Source organism: Mustela nigripes, chromosome 3, assembly GCF_022355385.1.
Source record: "Mustela nigripes isolate SB6536 chromosome 3, MUSNIG.SB6536, whole genome shotgun sequence".
In the NCBI taxonomy this organism is placed as follows: domain Eukaryota; kingdom Metazoa; phylum Chordata; class Mammalia; order Carnivora; family Mustelidae; genus Mustela; species Mustela nigripes.
In genome coordinates this window covers 161,667,833-161,693,367 of record NC_081559.1, presented here as the reverse complement: position 1 = coordinate 161,693,367, position 25,535 = coordinate 161,667,833, and the positions used below count along the sequence as shown (strand labels likewise).

Below are 25,535 nucleotides of genomic sequence, written 5' to 3'. Positions count from 1 at the left end.
AGCTGAAAAGTGTATCCTCAAGCATTTAGTCTAAGTCATGGGTATTGTTGAGTTTGCTTACCTAGGAGTGAAGAATATGATGTAATCCAGGTTATCAATTAAGTGAAATTTGGTTAATCTTGCATCTTAAGGGTTTTGTAGAAGAGTTGTGGCATTCCAGATCATTCTGTTTGAACGTTGGCAGGGGGGATTGCTTTCCGTAAAAGGCTTTTTCTCAGTAATTTTCGCAAGAGATGGGACTAGGAGAGCTGGGTACTGGCTAGATTATACTATACTGTTTACATACCTTGTATAATGGTATAGAAGCTAAGGAGTGGGGGACTTCAGAGGCCATGGAAAAACTTCAGGCCCTGGAAGGTGACACCAAATTTTGCCTCTTAGGTGGTGATTGGTAGACATGCAAAAAGAGTTGTTTTTATAAAGAAAATATGCTTTTAAAATTTTACAAATTTTTTAAAGATTCGATCTGGCTTTTTGGACTCATTTTCTTTTACTAATATCAGAATAGATTCTCAGTGCCTGTATAATAGATATATATATTAATCATTGTTTATTTACTAATCTTGTTTTTTTTAACTTGAGGTTTAACCTATGAAGGACTTGGGGTTTTCCCCCCATTAATATATAGTATCTTCATATCTGGTGAGTGCTTCTAGCATATAAAGGGAGCCCAGTATATGACATAGTAATGGGTTATATTATAATATTGAGTTAAATGTTACTGGGCTATTGAGATTCATTTGACTATACATTTTTGATCCTAAAGTAAGTTGGCACATTCATAGTGAAGAATGCGCATGGATATGAGAAATTCTCTTCTAAAAGTTAAAATTAAAGATGTTCTAATGTTAGCCACATTAAAAAAAAAAAAAAACTTGTCTATTGAAATTACAATAGATTAGAATTTTTTCCCCCTAGAATTACTAAGGTCCCTGTTGTGATTTCATCCTGGTTCTTGTACTTTCTTTGGTATGACAGTTTTACATTGAGAATGAACAATGCACTTTAGGGGATTTAGAATTGCTGTAAGTTTCAGTATGCCAAAAGCCAGAGTTCATCTTTCTTTTGAAGTTCCCTCTCCTTTCTGTCGACTTAATTTTGGTAGTTCTGTGCTGCATACAGCTCTTAATTATTTCTGTAAAGCACGGATTCCCTTGTCCTTCTGTGTGATCTTTGCAATCCCATATATAGAGCCTTTCGCTGTAGTTTGGTCTTAGCGCTGTCCTTGAGACAAGCAACTGCTAATTCCCGTCTTTATGGCCTGAGGGTTTCTGCTTCATTACTCTGATTTAGAATTTACTTTAATTTTGTTCATTCCCACCCCAGCTTCAGGGGATTGATTCCATCTCATCATCCTCCTTGAAAACAGAAGGGAACTTTGATGTTTGTGGTATTTAATTCGATATTAAGCATATATATATATATTTTTTAGGTAGCACAGATTTTAATTTGGCTTGGGAGGAATGGAGTGTTTAGCCACTATATTGCAGCAGTTTCCATGGTATTAGCACATTTCTGTGCAACGGGTCATTCTTAATTTGTTCTTTCTGAATCAGAAATGTGTATCTGCAAAAATGTAGTACCGGTTGTCATTTGTCATTGATTTAGTTTTGCATTTAATGTGACATAAGTAGTAACGTGTTATAGAAATAGTCTTTTTTTTTTTTTAATTCATGTATTTGACAGAGAGGATACAAGCAAGGGGAGCTGCAGACAGAGAGAGAGGGAGAAGCAGACTCCCTGCAGCAGGGAGCCTGATACAAGGGGCTCATTCCCAGGACCCTGGGATCATGATCTGAGCCAGATGCAGTTGTTTAACCAACTGAACCACTCAGGCGTTCTATAGAATAGTCTTATATCTTGCCACAGTTCATTTTTGTTTTCTGTTGGCTTATTTATTTATTGCTACAGTTTGTCTCCTGAGGCAACAAAGCATGGATATATAGCTGATTGGGTATCAGTATGATCCTATGATATGGACATGCACATTTGTTTACACTCGAATAAATTATACTAAAAGGTTTCAGCATATAAACTTCTGCGACTCTGTTTTGATAGTATTTGTTGTGAGCATTTTTCCCTTCTCCCCCCAAATAAAAATACGCTTGCAGTGGTGTTAGCCACAGGTACGATGGCAAGGTAAGACTGTAAGGACAGTCTGTCAGATGTTAATATGTAGAGTTGAATAGACCAAAAATAAGACTTTGTTCAGTGGTTTGACACTGAACATGCCTGTTCATTTCTTTTAAATGTAGGAAAGACCCTATTGCATTTAGTTTGCAAAGAGTACTCAATTTTGTTTTATTGGGATTTCATTTACTTGAATTGTTTAAGTGGCTAAAAATGTTTTTTAGTGGAGGTTAATTCCTATCTTAGAAAACAAGTTTTGGGATCTAAGAGGATTTTTGTTTGTTTGTTTAAATTAGCAGTATTACCAAGGAACCTACTCTGAGTTGAGTGGGTTTCGTCTTAATGGATTAATTACAAATGCTTTTCTGAGAAAAACCTACTTGTTGATCCAAGACTCATGAACTGTCTGCTTATAACTTTTTTGCTTCTTTAAACATATAATAAACACGATTGCCCAGAGTTTAGGGAGGACATAGACCTAAAATTGGACCACATTTTAACATTTAACCCAGAGACATTTGGTGAAATCCTACCCCAAATGATTTATTTGTAAAATGTGACTCTGTGAAATTGACAGTTGAGGGCAGTATTACATACAGGCAGGCTGTAGTATACTTAGAACAAATTCTCAATTCAGTAATTTGAGTATTTTACTACTGTGTTTGGAAAAATATTCAGAAATAGGACTTCCTGAAGTGATCCTGTTCTTTGTTATGAGTAATGAATTTTCCCTCCAGTTTCCCCTTTGGTTGCTTTCATCTGATAGAGGGTCTTGTCATCCAACTTGTAAGATCACAGGGATAAGACTTAAAGAATAATCTTGTGTAATTTTTCTAAAAATAAAGGAAGCTAAAGTGTGTACTACCTTTAAAGGGATGATAGAATCTAAATCTAGCACAGGCAATGTAAACTTTTGGGGTTTGAAATTTTTATTCATTTTATGACTTGGGGCAAGTTATTCCATCTCTGTGACTGTTTCCACATCTTCAGAATGGGAATGATGATAGTATCTACCCCAAGGATGTTTTTGTTTTTGTTTTTAAAGATTTTATTTATTTATTTATTTGACAGAGATCACAAGTAGGCAGGGGGTGGGTGGCAGGCTCCCTGCTGAGCAGAGAGCCCAGTGTGGGGCTCAGTCCCAGGACTGCAAGATCATGACCTGAGCCAAAGGCAGAGGCTTAACCACTGAGCCACCCAGGTGTCCCTACCTCAAGGACATTTTGAGAATTATTGAGTTAACACACACCCATGGTGATAATAAATAGCAAATATACGGCTTACCTTTTTTTGTACCTGATAATTGTTTCATTGTGGTTTGATTTATTAATTTTGAGGTTAAACATAAGACTTAATTAACTGCTTAAATTCCTTTTATTAATATTTATTTCATAAGCTCCCTGTGCTTTTGAAAAAGAAATATATGTGATATGTAATATACATGTATAGAAATAAAAGAAATACATATTAAGTAAAAATTTTAATAAAAGCCCCTGCTCTTAAAAGAATCTTGATAACTTAGGGAAGTGGTCACATACACAAATAATGTAACAAAGACTTCAAGTTTGGTTGACTATAAAAGAGCTGGTCTTAAGCTTTTTTTAAAAAGCAACTGATAAAATCTAGTCCTACTAGGAAGTTTATAATCCTAGACAGTGTGCATATGCACATTAAGAAACACTAAAAATGATGTGTTTTAAGCAAAAAGTGTTTTGTGGTGGAAATACTGAGAAATGGGGCCTTGGTTGGTGGTCAGCCCAGATCAAGGTTGATGCCAACTATAAAAAGGGTTGTGTGTCAGGGAAGGAGGAGGAAAGCCCCTGAGAATGGTAGAAAAATTTTAACAGTTGTTCTTTGGTGCTCTATATATTCTTTTTGATACTTCTACAATTTACCATTTTATCATTAGGAGCTACATTTTGAATGTGAGGTAAAATATAGATTACCCTGGGATTATTTTGCCTAGTATTAAGGATCCAAAGGTAGACAGTTCTCTGAACCTGATTTAATTTATCAGTTTTTCATCCCACTTACTGTGAGTCCTTTCACCCAGTTGTTTTTTCTAAAGACATACATACAAAATGTTTTAGAACAGCAGGCCTTTTTTTTTTTTTTTAAGATTTTTATTTATTTGACAGATCACAAATAGGCAGAGGCAGGCAGAGAGAGAGGAAGAAGCAGGCTCCCCACTGATCAGAGAGCCCAATGCGGGACTGGATCCCAGGACCCGAGACAACGTCAGAGGCTTTAACCCACTGAGCCACCCAGGTGCCCCAAAAAAAAGGCTTTTTATCAGCATTAAGTTTTCTGCAGATACCTTTTGATTCATTTTAGGGAAAATTTAAGGAGCAGCTACTCTAGCTTTCAACAGGAATTAGGATAAATATTTAAGGCTTACTTTAACATTCCTTAACACCAGGGTTAATATATCTTGGTTTTCTCAAATTCGGTGATTTTTTTTAGAAACTGAATGGTGAAGATTGCCATTTATTTATTAATGGAAAATGCATTCAGCTAAGTGGTTACACACCTTTGTGATCCCATCCTTGAAGTTAAGCGGCTCTGTCTTTTCCTAGATGACCATATTCATAGGACACCTAAAATTTTACTCTTGTAGGCCAACATTTCATAGAAGGATGAGTTTAAGTCAAAATGTCTGCAAATTAATTTTTGGCAGTGGCCTGATTCATTAGCATTTCTGGTGGAGCATTTTTCTCATTGGTTGTTTGGAAGCAACTGTGGTTGAAAGAGGCCATTCCAGCCACAAGGGGGAGCAAGAGACTAATTTCCAAGTTGGCGGGCCCCAAATGCAACAAAAAGCCTGCTTGCTTTTTAGAATTTTAGATGTAGGAATGATAAAAGGCACAGTGGCTCTGCAGAATAAAGTGAAAATTCTGGTAAAATTCTCTGCACAAGGAAATTGTGCAAGACTAGAAATTCGAACTTAAACGATGTGCTTAAAATTGGAATTAAATTTCTTATTGAGGGTGTTATTAAAAATGACTTTAGGATGTTATGAGTTTTGTAATTAATAAATAAATTGGAAGTTGAGCTTTATAGAATCACTGAATTTTAGACTTGAAGCTGCGTCCATTCTAGATTTTTTATTTTCGCAGGTGAGGAACTGAAGCTCAGAGGTTCAGTGACTTACATTAGGTCATACCGTAAACATAGTATTTAGTCTTTTCCTGTATCACCTTAGTTGTAGATTGAGACATGTTTACTCTGGGTAAATGCGTAAGGTTTTAGGAGGGATTGAGGATTGTGCGAATAACTGGATAAAATTAACAACTTCAATTTCACTAAAAACAATGGCTTCAGTTTTAGGCTGTTATTTTAGTATTCTGTACCTAAATGAAAGTAATGAGAATCTCATTTGTGAAAGCCTTTGTGCCTCAGCTTCCTGCCCCCTTTTTTTCTTTTAACCACTGGCATTTTTCATGCATAATTTGTATGAAGTAGAATATCTGTATCCTAACCTCTCTCTATTCGTTTTCATGGAAGAGGGCCATGGTAGTACAGTCTAAAACAGGAATGGGTTATGGAAGCTTGATCTTTCCCATTCACATATTTGGTGAGGTTAAGTCAAAGGAGACATCCTCTAGGTATATTTTCAAATTGCAGTCTATAAATGTCTCACTAGGGGTTCTTTTGCTTTCATATTCAGGGGCTATTTACTATTTGCTAAAGACATTTTATGTATATTTATTTTAATAGAAATTAAATTTAGCATTATTAGGGGAATACTTTTTAAGAAAAAGTGGGAGCCTGCTTTCTATCCCTCATATTTTTGTTTACAGATGTATCAGCACTTGTTTTCTCCTAAATACAACTTTTTACCAATCCAGTAAGGAAGTTTGAAAAACACAGTTTAGCAAAAAAGGATATAAAGGTGGAGAACAAACTCACTGGTATTGTCATGTTTTAAAAGTAGTCACTCTTAGAAAGAATTTTTTTAACTTATTTTTATATAATATTAAATAACCAAAAGGAAAAATAACTTTTTTTTAACCTGTGTTAGTTAAATTCTTTCTAACCAGTTACCCTATTTTGAACTTTCGATTTTGAAATAATTCCAAACTTAGGGAAAAAATATATACCCTTTATCTGACTCCCTAAATATTAGCATGTCCTATATAACCACAGTATAATTGTCAAAATTAGCATTTTGTAAAATAACTGATGAAATAAACTCTATAACCTATACAGTTTATTCACAGGCAATACCACTTATAACCTCCTGGTTCACTGTACTGGTGGTCTTAATTTTGTTGACTGTCCCTCAGTTTGGATTTCTCTGGTGAGTTCTTATAATTCAGATTGTGCATTTGAGGAAGAATTCCATTTCCTAGAAGTGATAATTGTGTCCTCTAGGAGATATATGATACTGTCCTGTATCTAGATAGGATACTAATTTAAACCACTGAGGACTTGTAGAAATCAGTTGAGTTTTTTAAAGATATTTGCCCTGTTGTATGATTGTTCTGTCAAAGGTTATGAACTGAATGTATTTTGCCAAAGTACTTTCTGAATGGATTATGTCATTTTCTGATGGATTCTTCTTTGAAGAGGGGAAGATGTCTCTGTTCTATCACTTGTAATTTTACTTTGAAATACATAGTTCATTAGCTAGCTGGCTTCATGTATTCTAATTGGCAAGCCCAGATCACAGCACATAGGCCAGTGATTTAATTGAAGTGCATAGTCCCTGTTCTTTAGGGCTGAATAAATGTATATAAATACTTGATAACGGGTGTTCGTTGATTTTTAGAGCTTAGTCTAAGGACCCTTTGTCTATAAATTCTGATTGTCATTTAGGAAAGAAAGAAAGAAAAAGTAAACTTGAATTTAAAGAAAAACTAAGGAATAGCGGTGGGATAGGAAGTGCATTAGAGAAGTTTCCCTGGAATAAAATTTGGTTTTGAAATTAATGTTGGAGTGAAAAGCAGGAAGACTTTCTCTCTGGATTTTTGTCCCTCTTAGTGTCCTTCAGGGTTATCACATAGAACCCTGGAGCTTATCCAGGGGTCCTGCAAGCATATTAGGATATATATGTACCTAGCCTGCCCCTTGGCTGCTATTTCTGGATATAGTTGGCCCTTGAATGATGTGGGGGTTGAGGTGCAGACCACCCCCAATGCAGTTAAAAATTGGGTAACTCCCCAAAAACTTAACAGCCTGCTGTTGATTGGAAGCTTGACCAGTAACATAAACAGTCTTTTAACACATGTTTAGTATGCTATATGTTTTGTACAATGTATTCTTAAACTAGAGAAAATACAGTGTTATTAAGAAAATCATAAGAAAGAGAAACATGTCTCTTTTTTTTTAAAGATTTTATTTATTTGGCAGAGAGAGATCACAAGTAGGCAGAGCATCAGGGGGTTGGAGGGAGCAGGCTCCCTGCTGAGCAGAAAACCCAGTGCAGGGCTCACTCCGAGGACCCTAAGATCATGACATGTGCTGAAGGCAGGGGCTTAACCCACTGAGCCATCCGTCACCCCCAGAAACGTCATTTTTGAGCAATGTCTTAAGTCTTCAGAGAGGACAATATAGTTTTTTTTGTTTATTGGGTTTTTTTGCAGAGTAATCATGATCTAAGGTATAATACTAACCTTAAGAATTGGTATTATACCAATGATAGACATATAAAATGTCTTTCATATTTTAACTAGAAGTTTAGTGAGATGATCAACTCTTGATAGTTTTCAGGTTGCTAAACTCAGTTTATTTCCTCCTTTACTCAAGATTATTCTATGTTTCTTCTGTTTTATCAAAGTGAAGCTGTTACTATGCATATGTAATTCAGCCTGGGAATTTAATATTTAAGTGCTTAATATGTATAAAACTTGAGTCTTTAAAGAGCCTAGAAGTAGGTTAAGAATAGATACGTATGTGAAAAGTTGAAGGTATAAAATTAAATTTTTTTTATTTTAAATTATAATTACTCTGGATAATAATTTAGGTGTTACAGAGCACATAGGATACGAAGTAAAAAAATAAAGATTTCTGATTTTTGTCCTGCCTGCTCAGAGGTAATCTGTTTTAGTCCTAGTCCTATTTTTATCCTTCTGGGAATTTATCATTCCTATGCAAACAATTCTATCCTTGAAGAAGACTCATGAGTTAGTATTTATACACAAAGTATTCTGAGGGCACCTGGCTGACTCAGTGGAGTATGGGACTCTTGATTTTAGAGTTGTAAGCTCAAGCCCTATGTTGGGTGTAGGGATTGCTTAAAAATAAGAAACAAGCAAAACCAAGGAAGCCCCCCCACCCCCAGAAAATAATTCTGTAAGTTGTGCATACACGGACTTGCACACATACATGCACTTCGATGTGTGTCTTAGGCTTCATTCCATACTGACACACACCTCGTGTTTTTTTTTTTTAATGTTTTATAGTGTTATATGTGGGTGTCATATAATTTATTTAACTAGTCTATTATTGACAGAAGTAGGATATTTCCTTTTTTTCTTTAATTAAAAGCTCTTGGAGCACCTAGATGTCTCATTTGGTTAAGCATCAAACTCTGAATTTCAGCTGAGATCATGATCTTAGGGTTGTGGGATTGAGCCCCGTGTTGGGCTCTGCTCAGTGCAGTCTCTCTTGTCCCTCTCCCTCTGCTCCAGTCTCTGCTTGTGCTTGTTTGCTCATTTGCTTGCTTGCTCTATCTTTAAATAAAACCTTAAAAAAAAAAATCTTCACTTAACACTAGAGGTATAGAAAATGAAGGCCTTAACTGGATAGTTTTTAGAATTAGCTTTAGGGAGAATGTTGAATTAGAGCTGGATATTGAAAGGTGGATGGTATTTTAACACAGATAACTTTAAATTTAGTTCTTAAGAGTGATGCGTAGGCTCCTTGTAGAGGGGGTCTGTGAGGTCACAATTATCTTCATGATAATACTGAGTCACCATTGACTCCACTGTGTGGACATTAGGACTGATGGAAAAAAGTGCCGGTCCCAATACTAATAAAGATAGTGGCACCATATTGTATTTTTTTTTTTTAAAGATTTTATTTATTTATTTGACAGAGAGAAATCACAAGTAGATGGAGAGGCAGACAGAGAGAGAGAGGGAAGCAGGCTCCCTGCTGAGCAGAGAGCCCGATGCGGGACTCGATCCCAGGACCCCGAGATCATGACCTGAGCCGAAGGCAGCGGCTTAACCCACTGAGCCACCCAGGCGCCCCTTAATAATTTATATATCCCTCACCACCACCCATCTAGTTTGGCCAGGGTGGGGCGTAAATACTGGCTTTACTTACTGTTATGAAGCTATAAAATCAATACTAGCCCTTATGTAGATATCTTTTTAGTATTCTGAGGCATAATAGGAAGTCTAGCAGTTATTTCCAGGAAAATTTGGGGGGTTTGTTGTTGTTGTTGTTATTTTATTTATTTATTTTTTTGGTAAGATTTCATTTATTTATTTGACAGACAGATCACAAGTAGGCAGAGAGGCAGGCAGAGAGAGAGGGGGAAGCAGCTCCCCGCTGAGCAGAGCGCCCGATGTGGGGCTTGACCCCAGGACCCCGGGATCATGACCTGAGTTGAAGGCAGAGGCCTCAACCCACCGAACCACCCAGGTGCCCCAAGGAAAAGTTTTTGTGATTATTTGAATCATGAGCTTAACTAGCTGCTCCCTTATTTCCCCCCACAGAAAACTCTTCAAAGAATGACAGGCAAGCTGGTTATTCATACTTTTGAGTATTTGGCAGACATCTAGAAAATGAAGGAGTGAGCTTGTCACTTTAATGAAAACAAATGGTATTTGTGACCAGTGATAAAAGTTAAGCTTTGAAGCATAAATAAGAATTTTGGAAAACTCCTATTCACTTCCATGATCTTGACAGCTTTCCAAATTTTCTTAATGAGTATAAAGCAGTCCTAAAACCAAAAGTCTTTAAACCTTAAATTAGGGGGCTGTTGTTATTACTTAGTTTTTTTCCCAGAACATGTATCTATTTATTTTTTAATTTTTTAAAAGATTTTATTTATTTCGAGAGAGAATGCCCAAGCAAGGGGAGCAGCAGGCAGAGGGAGAGGGAGGAGCGGGGAGCCCAATGCGGAACTCAATCCCAGGAGCCTGGGATCGTGACTTGAGCTGAAGGCAGATGCTTAACCGACTGAGCTACCCAGGTACCCCAAAAGTGTAAGTTTAGAGAGCAGTAGTAAGTACTGTGGTTGGGAGGAATAAGTTAGCATTTTTGAAACATAAGGAAATAGAGCACCTGAGAGGAAGGGAGTCTGGAACTAAGGTGGGTTTCTGGGTTGGCTGGTTAAGGTGTCATTTTAAAGTTAATTATCTGTAGTCCAAGTATTTCCTTTGATAACTTATACTTGATTAGTTTAGACAATACTTGAAAGAAAATGGTTGGAGAATGCTGGATCAGATTATACTGTTCTGTCCTCCAAAGGGTATCCCTTCTTGCTCTCTTCTAAATGCTTTCTATATATTAACTCATGTAATCCTCTCAACATCTTTGTATATTATATCTACTAATAGTTTTACAGTTGGGAAATCTGAGGCCCAGGGAGATTTCAGAACTTTGTCAAGGTGATGGAGCTAGTAAGCAGTGAACTGGGATTTGACTTTAGGCAGTAGGCAGGCTGTCTCCATAGTTTTTTTACAAGTCCGCTATAAAAAGAATAATTAAGGAAAACGATACCTTCCCTTTTAAAAAAAAAAAAAAAAGATTTTATTTATTTATTTGATAGAGACCACAAATAGGCAAAGAGGCAGGCAGAGACAGACAGGGAAGCAGACTCCCCACTGAGCAGAGAGCCTGATGCGGGGCATGATCCCAGGACCCCAGGACCATGACCCGAGCTGAAGGCAGAGGCTTTAACCCATTGAGCCACCCAGGCACCCTGATACCTTTCCTTTGATATGACAGTACTGCTTTAAAATGAAAGCTCTTTGCATGTTATTTCACCCCCTTAATAGTTACACAAATTTAGATTATTGAACTCAGAGTGTTAAAATGAGATTATTTGAATGTCAAAATCTCATATGTTATATCTGAATAGAGTGCCTGCTCTCAGGAACTGTGATTGGTGCTCTTCTGTTTACACTGTCATTTAAACCTCATAGCAGCCTTTTGAAGTAGTTCATGTAGATCATTTTATATAAATTTTCATTTAGTTTTATAGATTAGCTCTGAGATAGAAATTTGCCCAGTATCTCAAAATTAATGATGAGCGAGGCATTCAGAATCTGTCTGATTTTAGAGTTTATGCTTTATTACACCAAGCTGATGTTCTAGGAAATGCTTGAATACCCAGAGGTTAGGGTCTTGCACCAATTCCGGTAGTAGTTTTGATGATCTGTGTGGCTTCTAGTCCAATTGTTGCCTGAAGTTTTGATATTTTACTCTTCCTCTTAATTTGAGACTGGAATCATACTAAAGAACCAATAATAATGATGTATTAGTAGAATAGAGATAGGTTTTTCAGTTTATAAACCTTTAATTAGAAATATTTGACGACAGTCAGGATTGAATGTTGAAGTTTTTGTTAATGAAGGCAGGTTGAACCTACCCCAGGAAGGGCAGTCATATTCCACAGTCAAAGCATTGATGGTATGTAGCTCATCCTTTGATCAAAGCATGTGTTAGAAACTTGCTTATATATTCTGCTTTGGTAAATTGACAGGTTGAGGGAGGATCATTACTTGACCCCATATATCTTAAGTGTTTTTACAACCTAAGAAGTTAATTGTATCTGTAAAGAGAAAACTCTTATCTCTTAAGATCTCAAGGGTCACATAATTTATTTATTGATTAGATTAAATTTCAGTGCCTTCTCAAGAACATAACATTTAGCATTGGATTATGAACCAGATGTTGGATATGGGCTTCTAGTAGCATCTTGCTGCTTCCTCTCCCACTTTACCTTATTAGGTTGACTACTGTGTAAGGTCAGAATATGTGTTAATTAACTCTAATTCTGCAAATTAATCATAGATATTTTTGCAGATGTTGGCCATGGCATCTTTAAAATACAGTGGTTGTCATCAAAAGCAGATTTTTTAAATTACTGAGGCAATACTGTGAATTTTTAAATCAAATTATATTATAGCAAGATTCATACAGATTATGTAGCCTTAGGGTTTGAGTGTAAGATGTTCTTTAATTTTGTGTTTGACTTAAATATCCTTTTCCATTTTAATTACATTTGTCTTAGAAAGTTAATGTACTGTGTTATATGAAGAATTTTGTAAATGGAAGTACATCAGTGGTCCGTTTACCCTTTCTTTCATGGTTGGAAGTTGTAATATCTCATCTATCACTTATATAATACTATGTTGCCCAGAGCAATCATCACTTTCATTATACTATAATAGAGGAATGAAACTTATTAGAAGGTTGCATTATGTATTTAGTAGGATATTCTCTTAAGCTTCTGTATGTTTTGAAAATAGCTACTATTGGTCCTGTCTTCCATTTGACTTTTAAGTTTGTTCACCTCCAGTTTTTTCCTTGTCACTGCTGCTTTCTGGTAAATGCTGCTTCCTTTTTTCATTTTCTTCTTATTCTTTCCATCTTGGTCTTTTCCATACATTTGGGTCTTTTCTGTGGCTTCTAAATCTGGAAAATGTAGCTTTTATTTCTCTTTGGTCAGTTTGACAAATTAACATACTTAATCACCTCTTTAGTACTAAAACTAACTTAATTGAATAAACTCTATCTCTTCCATATCTTATGTTAGAGTTGAATGAAATTTTATAGAGATGTGCGAATCTCTGTAAAATACCCCAAGTGATCACCTTATTTTTCCTTAAAATCTCTAAGAGTAGATGGAACTATTTTGACTAGGTGGCTTATTCCAAGATTGGACCACTCATACAAATCTCTTCTTAATGAGCAGAAATCTGTCTCTTGCTAAACTTAACTAGTCTTTTCTAGAACCATCATTTAAAGTCTAGCTTCTCTGCCATTCTTGCTTGCTTTCCTGGATCTTCTCCAGTTTGTGAATGCCTGTCTTGATACATTTTTTTTGAAGAAGCAATATACTGTAGATTTGGTCTCATTAGTACATTATAGAACTAAAACATTTTCCTTAATATTGATTCCTAATTGTATTAGTAATGTCTTAGAATCACATTATCCTTTTTAGTAGGCATAGCACCCTATTGGGGCAGAAAAAAATGCGTAATTATAGTAGTACCGGTCAAATTGCCTAGTTGGAGTTGTACCTTCGCACATTAGTTGTGGTTTTGAGCACATTGCATAACGTAGCTGGGACCCACTTTCTTCTGTAGGGTACTTTAGTTTATCTCATGGGTGGGATTATGAAAGGATCAAATTAAATAATTTAAATATTGGAAGTGTCATCTTTATTATTGAAATAGCTTTGTAAACTTTTGTCTGTTGCTGGATGACCATTCAAAACATAGTAACTTAAAACAGTGATTTATTCTTTTTTATGATCCTCTGGTTTGCCTCAACTGCAGCTCTACGCGTGGTATTGGCTGGAGTCACTCATGCTGCATTTGGCTGGGGCTGAAATATCCTAATGGTGTTACCTGACACGTCATATTCCTGGGGCTAGCTTGGCCTTTCTCTCCAGCAGGGTAGTTTGACTTTTTATATACTGGCCTAGAGTTCCAAAAGCAAAAGGGGAGGCTGCCTGTCCTCTTAAGGTTTAGGCTCAGAAATGGAACTCCGTCCCTTCCACTGCATTCTCTTGGTCAAAGCAAGTCATGAAAGTTAGCCCCAACTCAGGAGAAAGGAAGTGAATTCCGTATCCTGACAGGAGGAGGAATGGCATATGTGGACAGGGACGTCAGGGGAATTAGTGAAGCCTGTCTTTGGAGACCGTTTTTTTCCTAGTCTGCTGAACCAAGTGTTAGCCCTTTATTTAATCTTTAATATCTAGTTTGTCTTCTTGTGTTTAAGTTTTAATGGTTCTTAGTGGTATGACATCAGAAGATATGATAGACAAAAGTATGCCATTTATCCTGTTCTCAGCTTTTTACTTAAACAGCTTTATTGAGGTATAACTAACATACTAAGAACTTCATGTATTTGTAGTGTTACAGTTTAATGAGCTTGCTTTCTCATCTTGTAGTCAGCATTTACTAGAAACATTTGTTTGCCACTGTTGATACTTAATTCTTGGTCCTTTTAGTCTATTGGTGGGGCAGTAAGCTGCTTGGTTACTTGCCAAGGAAGGTCTTGCCTTCCTATTATTTGTAATTTCTGGTTAATATTTTTTAAAGTTGCTTTTGTTCTTGTTTTCGGTGTTCGGGCTTACGCAGTGTTCACTTTGGGGGGTGAGGTGCTCAACTACTGTTTAAAAAATTTTCCTTGTGAGTTACTGTAGTGTAAAACAGTGTTACTGAGGATACAGAATTAGTTCTCATAAAAGATGGGTTACCAAGGATGGGTTGTAACATTTCTTGTCACCTTGCCTTAGTAACTTCTACAAGTTGATGTACTTTAAAGTTTTACATCTTAAGTGATTGACTCTTGACTGCACCTGTTTGTGGTCTTCCTCTTGACATAAAATGGGTTAGTCATTGAAAAGTGAAGGACGTGAGTAGGCAATGTTATTCTCAGTTTCATTTTTCTTCCTTGCTAGACCACTTATGGACAAAGTTAGAGATAATCTTATTCACCATTATATTCTCAGTGTCTAGCATAGGCATTTAAGTATTTAGAGAATTAAGTGAATGTGAAAAATACATTGAAGTAGAAAAATATGAAATAGAAATGCATAGGTGAAAAATAACTTTCATGGTTGGGCTTAGTTATTGTTAGTGTTTTATTTGAAGATATTTTAGTATATAATCTTACATATGTGAATGAGCCAGAGACTTGTATATGGAGCCTTCTTTAAATTTATGTATTATTCTCTTGCTGTTTGAAATTATTTGTGAATTCTGGTTAATCACATTATACTTTTCTTTAGTTAGACTTTGTAGTCTGAGCTTTACCTTAGCTAGTCAGAAATAGAATTTACCCTTTGTCTTCTGGAATGCCACCATTTAAACCTAGACTGACTCCAAAGCCATTAGGCTATATTATTTTCCATAGTTGAATGAATAATGTATTTGTATTAGGATATAAAACTTGAAAAGACCTACTCATTTGTTTAAGTGAAAAATTAATACTTAAGTGAAAAATCCACTTATTATATTAAACGGAACTATGTTCTCTTTTTTATTATTATTTTGTAAGACTTAATTGTTTATTTGACAGCAAGAGGGAACAAGAGCAGGGGGAGTGGGAGAGGGAGAAGCAGACTTCCTGCTGAGCAGGGATCCCGATGTGGGGCTCGATCCCAGGACCCTGGGATCATGACCTGAGCTAAAAGCAGGTGCTTAACGACTGAGCCACCCAGGTGCCCCACTGTGTTTTGTTTTTTAGGCAGATCCCAGTGTTCAAGGTGCTTATGTCCTAAAGAGCGTGGTGTTCAAAGGACAAAGCACTTGCAGCTGATAGGTCTTTGAATAAGAAGGTATGGGTATGGTGTAATAATGAAGTTTTTGTTATCCTAACCAAAGTGTTCATCTGATTTTAGGCCACTAGTTTCAGATACTGGTTAGTAACCACAGGAAACATAGTACTTTGACTTCTTACCTTGAACCACTTCCAGTAATGCAGTGCAGCTTGGCCTTACTGCCATGTTGGCCCCTACCCATTTCATGTGGTATCTGTAGCTTCAAACTGTTTTGTATAAAAGTAGACTAAAACTGCTGCATAACTGCCAGAAAGATAGAAATCAAGAATTCGAAAACTCTTCTTGTAAAAATAGACTAGTTTGGGACTAAGCCCAGTTGAAAACTGATTTCACCTTGATTCCTGGGGTGTGTTTAGCTAGGAGGAAAATTTGGGGTGGTGAGAATGATTTTGTTATTTGAGTATTTTTATTAACATTTGCCTAATTGTACTACTGGAATTCTTTTTCCCTCTTAAAAAAAACCCCACTAGTTTATAGTACCTTCTCCCCTTAATACAATGATCTGATTTTTTTGCTTTAAACCAATTGTAGAATGTAATTATCACTAACTAGCTTGTTAGGATTTAAATTAGTTTAGATTGTTAATAGTTTCAAACAAAATTATACAGGATGAAACTTTAGCTGGTGTGATCTGTAAATGTGCATTTTATTAGCTAAAAATCACTTTAAGGAAATTAAAGGTTCACTTTTCAGATCTGTAATTCTCATAAACCTATCTACCACTGTCTCCCCCACCCTCCCCCCACCCCCCCACCCCCCCGCCAGATTTATTTATTTGAGAGAGAGGGAGAGAGCGAGCAGGGTTAAGGTGAGGGAGAGAATCTCCAGCAGGCCCCCTGCTAAGTGGGAGCCTGGTGCAAGGCTGAATCTCACCATCCTGAGATCAGGACCTAAGCCAAAACCAGGAGTGCAGTGCTTAACCAGCTGAGTCACTCAGGTGCCCCATACCACCGTCTTACTTTAATTAGGAACAGTGAAACTTCAAACAACTTTTTACCTCTTGTGGCTTTGCTTGAATTGTGTTCTTCTAAATAAAGTTAATTTTATTCTGCTTTCTCAGTTTGGGACTCTGGTAGTATCTCTTACATTATTGGTTTTTGCTTGAGGCATAATCCTCCAGAGTCCGAGAAGTTTAATCTCTTGTGTGCTTTCCATCCTAATGACTACCTTGAAAATGGAAAGTTTGTCATCTTGTTAGAAAAAGCTTGTTAGGAGCTGTCACTGTTTCACATTCACTGAAGCATATGGTCGTTAACAGGATGTAGATAGATAGCACTGTGCAGGGTAGTCACATACTAAAAATGTGTCCTTAAGTAATGAACTCAACCTTAACTTCACTTTTTAAGTATTGCTATCCAAAGCATTCTGCTTTTAAACCACAAATTCATGAGTCTACTGCAGCCAACTATTGTAGTACTGGCAATAATTGGGTATTCGAATTTTATATTGGGTATTAGAATACTTAGGCTGTATTATAATATGCTGTTAAGAAATGAGGATTTTTATTATTTTTTTTTTTATTCAGTCTTGTAAGTATTTTCTTCTTACTGTGACTGTTTCTTTTCTTCCAAAGTCTCTTTTGGAAAAGTTTTTGATCCCCAATGCTTCACAAGCAGAGAGCAAAGTCTTCTATTTGAAAATGAAAGGAGACTACTACCGTTACTTGGCAGAGGTTGCTGCTGGTGATGACAAGAAAGGTAAACTGTTTTTCAACATGTTTGTTGAACTTCTATAAAATAACATAGTATGGAAGTAGTCTCTCTGAAATGTAAACAGTTGTAGGGGTTTTTTTGTTTGTTTAATTGCTTAGAACACTAGTTCTAAGAAGAGCAGTAATTAACTTTTCTCTTTTTTAGAGAGGTAGGGGCAGAAGGCGAGGGAGAGAGAATCCTAAGCAGGCTCCATGTTGGCCTTGATCTTACAACTCTGAGATCATGACCTGAGCTAAAGTCACCCACATGCTCCAGTAATTAACTTTTTTTAAAGTCCTGCGAATGTGTATCTACTGCCTAATACTGGTATTCTAAAATGCTTGCTTGCTGAAAAACCAATTTTGTGCATAGTAATGTTTCCTCACAATTTTAAAAGATCATGATCACAGCATAACTGTAGAGCAGTGTGAACTAGTTATTAAAAATATAATAATTCTGAGATGATCACAGGAGTTGTTTTTGTATTGACATTGACTAATGGTTAGTGTGGTGTTCTTTGAGATTTTTTATCTTTGAGATCCTCATTCAGTCAAGGTTGCTACAGCTTAATATTTCAGAGCATACATTGGATATTAAAGGTCTGGCTTGAGGAGTGAAGAGGAAGTGCAGATTGTGAATACGTTTTGGCACATTTTATTTTCCAGGGATTGTAGATCAGTCACAACAAGCATACCAAGAAGCTTTTGAAATCAGCAAAAAGGAAATGCAACCAACACATCCTATCAGATTGGGTCTGGCCCTTAACTTCTCTGTGTTCTATTACGAAATTCTGAACTCCCCGGAGAAAGCTTGCTCTCTTGCAAAGACAGTACGTATTTTACCTGTTTTCTGGAAATTTAGTAATCCTTATTATTTGAGCACTGACATGTCCTTTTTTGTATCATAGGCTTTTGATGAAGCCATTGCTGAACTTGATACATTAAGTGAAGAGTCATACAAAGACAGCACGCTAATAATGCAATTACTGAGAGACAACTTGACAGTAAGTACATAACAGCATCATGAATGGCCAGTGTGGTTGAAATTACGTTCTTTTATAGATTATTACTAAGAATATTTCTGGACTCTGTTGAATATGAAATTGTATTTGCTATTAAAACTATGAAGGAAAACCGCCTTATAGAAATTTAAATACTAGATCAGGGACCAAAAATGTGTTCTTTAATTAGTTGCATATCTATTGTTAGAGTTTTAGTTCTCAAAATAATTTCGTAAGCTATGGTTTTGGACTTTCAATCACATAGGCTGTTTCATTTTCCATTTCAATTTGGTTATTTCCATTTGTTCCATTTTAGTCACAGAATAGTTTTTATTATCAAAACTGTGCAAGTTCTCTTCATGTTTAATTTCCATCAAAAATGGTTTTCTTGGGGCATGTGGGTGGCTCAGTCAGTTAAGCATATGCCTTTGGCTCATTCAGGTTGTGATCCTGGGGTCAAGTCCATGTCACGTTCCTTCTCAGCGGATAGCCTGCTTCTCCTCCCATTTCTCCCAGTTCATGCTCTCTGTCTCTTGCTTATTTTCTGTCTCAAATAAATAAAATCTTTTTTTAAAAAGTGATTTTCTGGATCATAAAGTTGCTTCCATATTTAGATAGCTGTAGTACTCCCATCAGTAACTTCAGTTACAAGATTTCAGATACTCTGTGGAATTCAATTGGAAATGTTTTGCCTAGTTTTAGCCTCTTAGTAAAAAACAAGGCTTGTTATGGAATCTCATGCTTATCCTTAACATTCTCCAGACCAAGAAAAAGAACCACAATGCCATTAACACACAGAAAAAATTGGCAGTAATTCTTAATAATGTACATCTAAATAGTACTCAAACCCCAGTTTTTTTTAATTGTCTACTTTTTTTTAAAGGGTTTTTTCTTTTTTTTTTGGGGGGGGTGCCTGGTTGGCTCAGTGGGTTAAAGCTTCTGCCTTCGGCTCAGGTCATGATCCCAGAGTCCTGGGATTGAGCCCTGCATCAGGCTCTACTCATCCGGGAGCCTGCTTCCCCCTCTGTCTCTGCCTGCCTTTCTGCCTACTTGTGATCTCTCTTTGTCAAAAAAATAAAATCTTAAAAAAAAATTTTTTAAGTTTTTTTATATGAATTGAGATCCAAATAAAGTCTACACCTTGTATCTCTTTAGTCCCATAGCTTTTCCCATTCTCCTTCAGATAAATAATTGAAGTTTTGAGCCTTAGGTGTAAAAATTATCAAGTGCCTGCTATGCCAGGTAATGAGCTAGGAGTGAAGACTTGCATTGTAGAGCTTGAGAACTATAAATCATTTTATACATTTTGCTTCCAGCTTTATTCTAACTCACTGCCAATTTTCTGAACCAGGTCTGTATTCTAGTGTTGAGTTACCATCAGAGTTTTTTGAACCACATTGTGTACTTGGTTATTATTAAACACCTTAAATTATTTTAGGATGTGTAACTGGAGGCTACTTAAAACCTTGGGGGATTTTTATTTTAGTCAAGAGAGTAACCTGTAGTTTCTTAAAGAATGAATTTTTATGTCGAATGAAAGAAGCACTTCACTTTGTTAGCTGTTTTTAATATAATGAATTTTCATATTTTCTGGTTTGAAGTGATGAGATAGTTGTCATTCCTAAAAGGTAGAAATTATTAACACTGTCATCATTTTCTGAGAGGGCCTGACCTGAAATAAATACTTACAGCTGATTTTGGTTAGTATAGCATGAAAAAGCATACTTGCAACAGCTGAGTGAAAAGAAAACCAAGATTGCATTCTGATTCTATCACTAGTTACTGTGTGTCTTCTCTAAGCCTTGGTAATATCACCTGTTATTATAGGTGGATTGGATCATTTATCTGTTTGGTTTTTACTTAAAGATTTTATTTATTTATTTGACAGACAGATATCACAAGTAGGCAGAGAGGCAGGGAGAAAGAGAAGGAGAAGCAGGCTCCCTGTTGAGCAGAGAGCCCGATGCAGGGTTCAATCCCAGGACCCTGAGACCATGACCTGAGCCGAAGGCAGCGGCTTAACCCACTGAGCCACTCAGGTGCCCTGGATCATTTATCTGTTAAGAAATTTTGCCATAACTACCTAGTATTTGAGATTGAATCTGGTTGACTAATACTGCCAACATACAACTCTAGTAGAAAAATGTGTCAAGTATTTTCAGGTATTTATGGAAAATTCAAGAATCCTTGAAGGTTAAAACTGGGAAGAGATGTTAAAAAGTTTCATTTTACAAAACCCCTGTTTAACAGGAACACAGACTTGCAAAGGTCATTTAGCTTAAATGTATGACCTTGGATGAAGTCTCGCTTCCAGGGCAGAGATCTCTTTGGTTAATAAATAAAGCTAATGGGTGATTTGGGAGTTAGAAAAATATTACTGCGGCTTTTTTTCCCCTTCATTTTTCATTAGAATTACATCTGAAAGTCATTAATGGACTGTGTTAAAAGACTTGTAAAAAATACTAATTTTTGAAGAAACTGAAATAATTTTGAGGGTTTTTTTTTGTTTTTTTTTACTGCCAATAAATTAACTTTAGTGAAAAAAATTAATAGAATCTGTAGTCTTACCACTGTTGGACAATTCAGTTTTTACCTCTTATAAGATGGGGTTCTGACCATACTGTTTTCTGTTCATCTGTCCAGTTTCACAAAGGTATGTTTTCCTAAGCTAAAAACATTAGAAAAGCTAAATTTGTAATTTAATTCAGGATTGATATCCTCACTCCCAAATTTCATGGAATGTGAGATTGTCTTTGGAGTAGGAATCTTAATGTTTTATGAAAGGAAAGTAGTCATCTTGAGCTTGAACTTGGGTTGAATTAAGAAGATTCTAGTTTGGATACACTAAACTTATACATTGATCTCTCGTGTTGGGGCTATTCAGAGCAGTTTGATATTCCCATAGCTTATTAATACTAAGTATTGTGGAGCACTTTGGTATTTTTTATTTTGCTTTCTTTTCTATGGTAACCAAGTTTCTTGTATCCGACTTGGTTGAAAACAACTTGTTTTGTACTTAACAGTGTTTACCACACAAAGGTTAGGGAGAAAATGAGGGTGTTCTGTATCTTGAAGCTGTCTTCATTGCAGTGATCTTTTAAAGAAAGCTTTCAGCAAAAGCTGTGTTTACATTCTGGTACCATGACAAATTAAGATTTTTTTCAAACTGAAACATGCTGAAAAATCTTTCCTTCTTTTACCAGTTGTGGACATCGGACACCCAAGGAGACGAAGCTGAAGCAGGAGAAGGAGGGGAAAATTAACCGGCCTTCCAACTTTTTGTCTGCCTCATTCTAAATTTACACAGTAGACCATTTGTCATCCATGCTGTCCCACAAATAGTTTTTTGTTTACGATTTATGACAGGTTTATGTTACTTCTATTTGAATTTCTATATTTCCCATGTGGTTTTTATGTTGAATATTAGGGGAGTAGAGCCAGTTAACATTTAGGGAATTATCTGTTTTCATCTTGAGGTGGCCAATATGGGGATGTGGAATTTTTATACTAGTTATAAATGTTTGGCATAGTACTTTTGGTACATTGTGGCTTCACAAGGGCCAGTGTTAAAACTGCTTCCATGTCTAAGCAAAGAAAACTGCCTACATATTGGTTTGTCCTGGTAGGGAATAAAAGGGATACTTGGTTCCAGATACAGGTGTAGTTTTTGTGGGTACTTTAAGGTTTGGAGCACTTACGAGGCTGTAGTAGAAATGGGTATTCTGTAGATACCGTGTATGGAACCATGAGAATCTGTGGAATACTCAACTCTCAGTGTGCACACCTTTGATTACAGTTGCAGAAGTGTTCCTTTAGTTGTGACCCAATTTACTCTGGATAAGGGCAGAAACGGTTCACATTCCATTATTTGTAAAGTTACCTGCTGTTTGCTTTCATTATTTTTGCTACACTCCTTTTATTTGTATTTAAATGTTTTAGGCAACCTAAGAACAAATGTACAAGTAAAGATGCAGTAAAAATGAATTGCTTGATATCCATTACTTTATGTGTATCAAGCACAGCAGCAAAATAAAAATCCCATGTATTTAACTTTTCTTTTTCTTTTCTTTTCTTTTTTTTTTTTTTTTAGGTTTTTTGTTTTGTTTTGGGGTTTTTTTTGTTTGGGTGGTTTTTTTTATTTTTGTTTTTGTTTTGGGGTTTTTTGTTTTGGGGTATTTTTTGGTTTTGCTTTTGTGATTTTTTTTTTTTTTTTTGATACTTGCCTAATAACATGCATGTGCTGTAAAAAATAGTTAACAGGGAAATAACTTCAGATGATGGCTAGCTTTGTTTAATGTCTTATGAAATTTTCATGAACAATCCAAGCATAATTGTTAAGAACACGTGTATTAAGTTCATGTAAGTGGAATAAAAGTTTTATGAATGGACTTTTCAACTACTTTCTCTACAGCTTTTCATGTAAATTAGTCTTTTGGTTCTGAAACTTCTCTAAAGGAAATTGTACATTTTTGGAAATTTATTCCTTATTCCCTCTTGGCAGCTAATGGGCTTTTACCAAGTTTAAATACAAAGTTTATCGTAACAAAATACTACTAATATAACTACTACTGTTCCCAACCATGTCCCTTATTCTTCCTCTCCTCTTAAAAAAAAAAAAAAAATAGTTTTGTTTTTGTCTTTTTTTGTTTGTTTGTTTTTTTCAGAGACAGGATTGATTGGAAAAAAGTAGTATGTTCCATTTAAAGTTTTGGTATATGGCATTTTCTAACTTAGGAAGCCACAGTGTTCTTGACCCATCATGATATTGGGTAGCATTAACTAAGTTTTGTGCTTCCAAATCACTTTTGTTTTTAAGAATTTCTTGATATTGTTATAGCCTGCCTTCAATTTTGATCCTTTATTCTATTTGTCAGGTGCACAGGATTACCTTTTTTAGCCTTCTGTCTTGTCACCAACCATTCCTACTTGGTGGCCGTGTGTACTTGGAAAAAAGGCCGCATGATCTTTCTGGCTCCACTCAATGTCTAAGGATACCTTGCTTCCTTTGCTTGCATCCCACAAACTATTTCCCTCATCCTATTTACTGCAGCAAATCTCTCCTTAGTTGATGAGATTGTGTTTATCTCCTTGTAAACCCTACCTACCTGAATGGTCTGTCATTGTCTGCCTTTAAAATCCTTCCTCTTCCTCTCTTTAAATAATGATGGGGCTAAGTTACACCCAAAGCTCACCCCCAAACTATTTCCTCAGTACCTTGCAGAAAACACCAAACAAAAATACCATTTTAAAAGAGGTGTATTTTTTTTTTCTTTTAGAATGTAAGCTCCTCAAGAGCAGGGACATTGTTTTCTGTATGTTCTATTGTGCCTAGTACACTGTAAATGCTCAATAAATATTGATGATGGGAGGCAGTGAGTCTTGATGATAAGGGTGAGAAACGGAAATCCCAAATAACTGTTTTGTTGCTTGTTTTATTATGACCTCAGATTAAATTGGGAAATATCAGGCCTTTGGCACAGTTGTCCCCCAGATACTACATTCAAATAAAAGTGCAATGGAGACCTTGGGGTCTTTCTTTTAAGGAGAAAAAAATCTCTTAATGCATTAGGGCAAAATAATCCTCTTCTTGGCTCTTTTTTTACTCATTTCTCCTGACCCCCAGGCCAAGGACATGAAGTAATCATTTATAGCTAAGGCGCATTAAGCTAAACTTGAGGAGATGGATCTCATTCAAGTATAAATTATAAATAAAATCTAAAGCTTGTCATATTGCCTATTTATGTGCATTAGTCTTCTAGTTTGATTCTGAAATAAATTGTGATAATACTTCATTAATATTAGCTGTTAATGTTTCTACGTACTAGTGCCCAATAGACTGAAGGAAGATTCTTGCCTTGGGATTTGAATAATAAATTTTTATAACATTTCTTTAATTGTCCCAAATCCAGGCTTCATGTCTGTTTTTGTCAATATAACGATATTTCCAGGAATTTGGAGAATATAATGTATTTTCTGTGTGTGGAGTACCGGGATTGTTTAAAAAAAAAAAAAAAGATGTCCGCCTCACAGTTGTCCTTTGAGAGAGGAGCCACCATTGAGGTCAGTTGAAAGTATGGACTTGGCTGCAGCTCTGACTTACGGTCCTAGCTTTTCCATTTAATTGTTTTGCTACTACTTCACACCATAAAGATCATAGATATGGGTGGGGGGATGGGGGAGTATAAGAGAATTAAAAAGAATGTCAAGTAGTTTTAACTTAAAAATTTTTTTTCTTCCTGTCTTCCCTACAAAATGGTCAGTAATCCTGCCATGGCCCAAAACATATTTGGAACTAGTAATGGCTTATTTGTGGTTAGACCTCAGTTTGAGAGTGAAACCTTGATTGGGTAATTGAGGAACTCTGACCAACAGTGAAAAGCCATGGGTACAAATCCAAGAATTTTGTAGACTTCCCAGCAGTGGCGGTATCATTGAAACAGTTTCAGGTCTACATTAGGGGAGAATGGCACTTATATTTGGATGCAAGTACATCATCACTGCATGAGAGCCTACAGTGTGTTAGGAACTTCCTAACTGGTGCTGTGTGCTCAGAGTCTTACCCATTCCTGCAGAGAAAGATCAAGGAACCACAAATGGCTTTATTCTCTTGTATATGGGAAAATAAGCAGTGGAATTCAAACATCTATAGTTTTAAGGTGGTCACTGAAACGGCACTTGGAAGATGGCAGGACTTGGATCTTTTTCTGAATGTGATATTAATGTCAATAAACTGCTCTTCCATTCTCTGTAGTGTGGCTTAACAGCAGTCACAGTCTTACTGGTTAATTGTAACTTTCCTTTTATTCTAAAGGCCTAAAAACAAAGATACTGCTGGGTCTGCGTAGGTACTTTTAAGAAACTTTACAACAGGCCTCTAGGAAAAGGGTACTCTTGACAAAATGGTATTCAAGATCTCACCACAATAGATCGACTTCAAAAACTTGAAAAATAAAAATGTTGCTGAGTACATCAAATTATAATCATGCTACTCAACCTGGATTCTTTTAAGTCATCTTTATATATGATTGTCAACCCCCAAGTGTTTCAGAACTTGAAAGTCACTGAAATAGCAAGACTTGATAAGCTAACTTTCTGGAAGACATCTGCACCTGCTCTGTATCATTACCATAATTACTCAGTTTATGAGGATGTCATCCTGGACAAGCAAGCATATGTGTCTTTTGGATATAGAAACCAAATTGAAAGTGGATGTATTTAGGCACAGCTATTACCAACCCTA

General features: G+C 36.1%; 1 protein-coding gene across 2 annotated transcripts in view; it reads left to right on the top strand.

The window, feature by feature from the left end:
* Nucleotides 1–22,345, top strand: part of YWHAZ (tyrosine 3-monooxygenase/tryptophan 5-monooxygenase activation protein zeta) — a 30,975-nt gene extending 8,630 nt beyond the window's left edge. For both annotated transcript variants that reach the window (XM_059394935.1, XM_059394936.1), the window contains exons 3-6: nt 17,178–17,301; nt 17,961–18,124; nt 18,203–18,298; nt 21,499–22,345. In XM_059394935.1, coding sequence (XP_059250918.1) covers nt 17,178–17,301; nt 17,961–18,124; nt 18,203–18,298; nt 21,499–21,558 — 444 coding nt within the window. In that variant the 3' untranslated portion in view covers nt 21,559–22,345. The remainder of the gene's footprint in view (nt 1–17,177; nt 17,302–17,960; nt 18,125–18,202; nt 18,299–21,498) is intronic.
* The last annotated feature ends 3,190 nt before the right edge of the window (nt 22,346–25,535 follow it).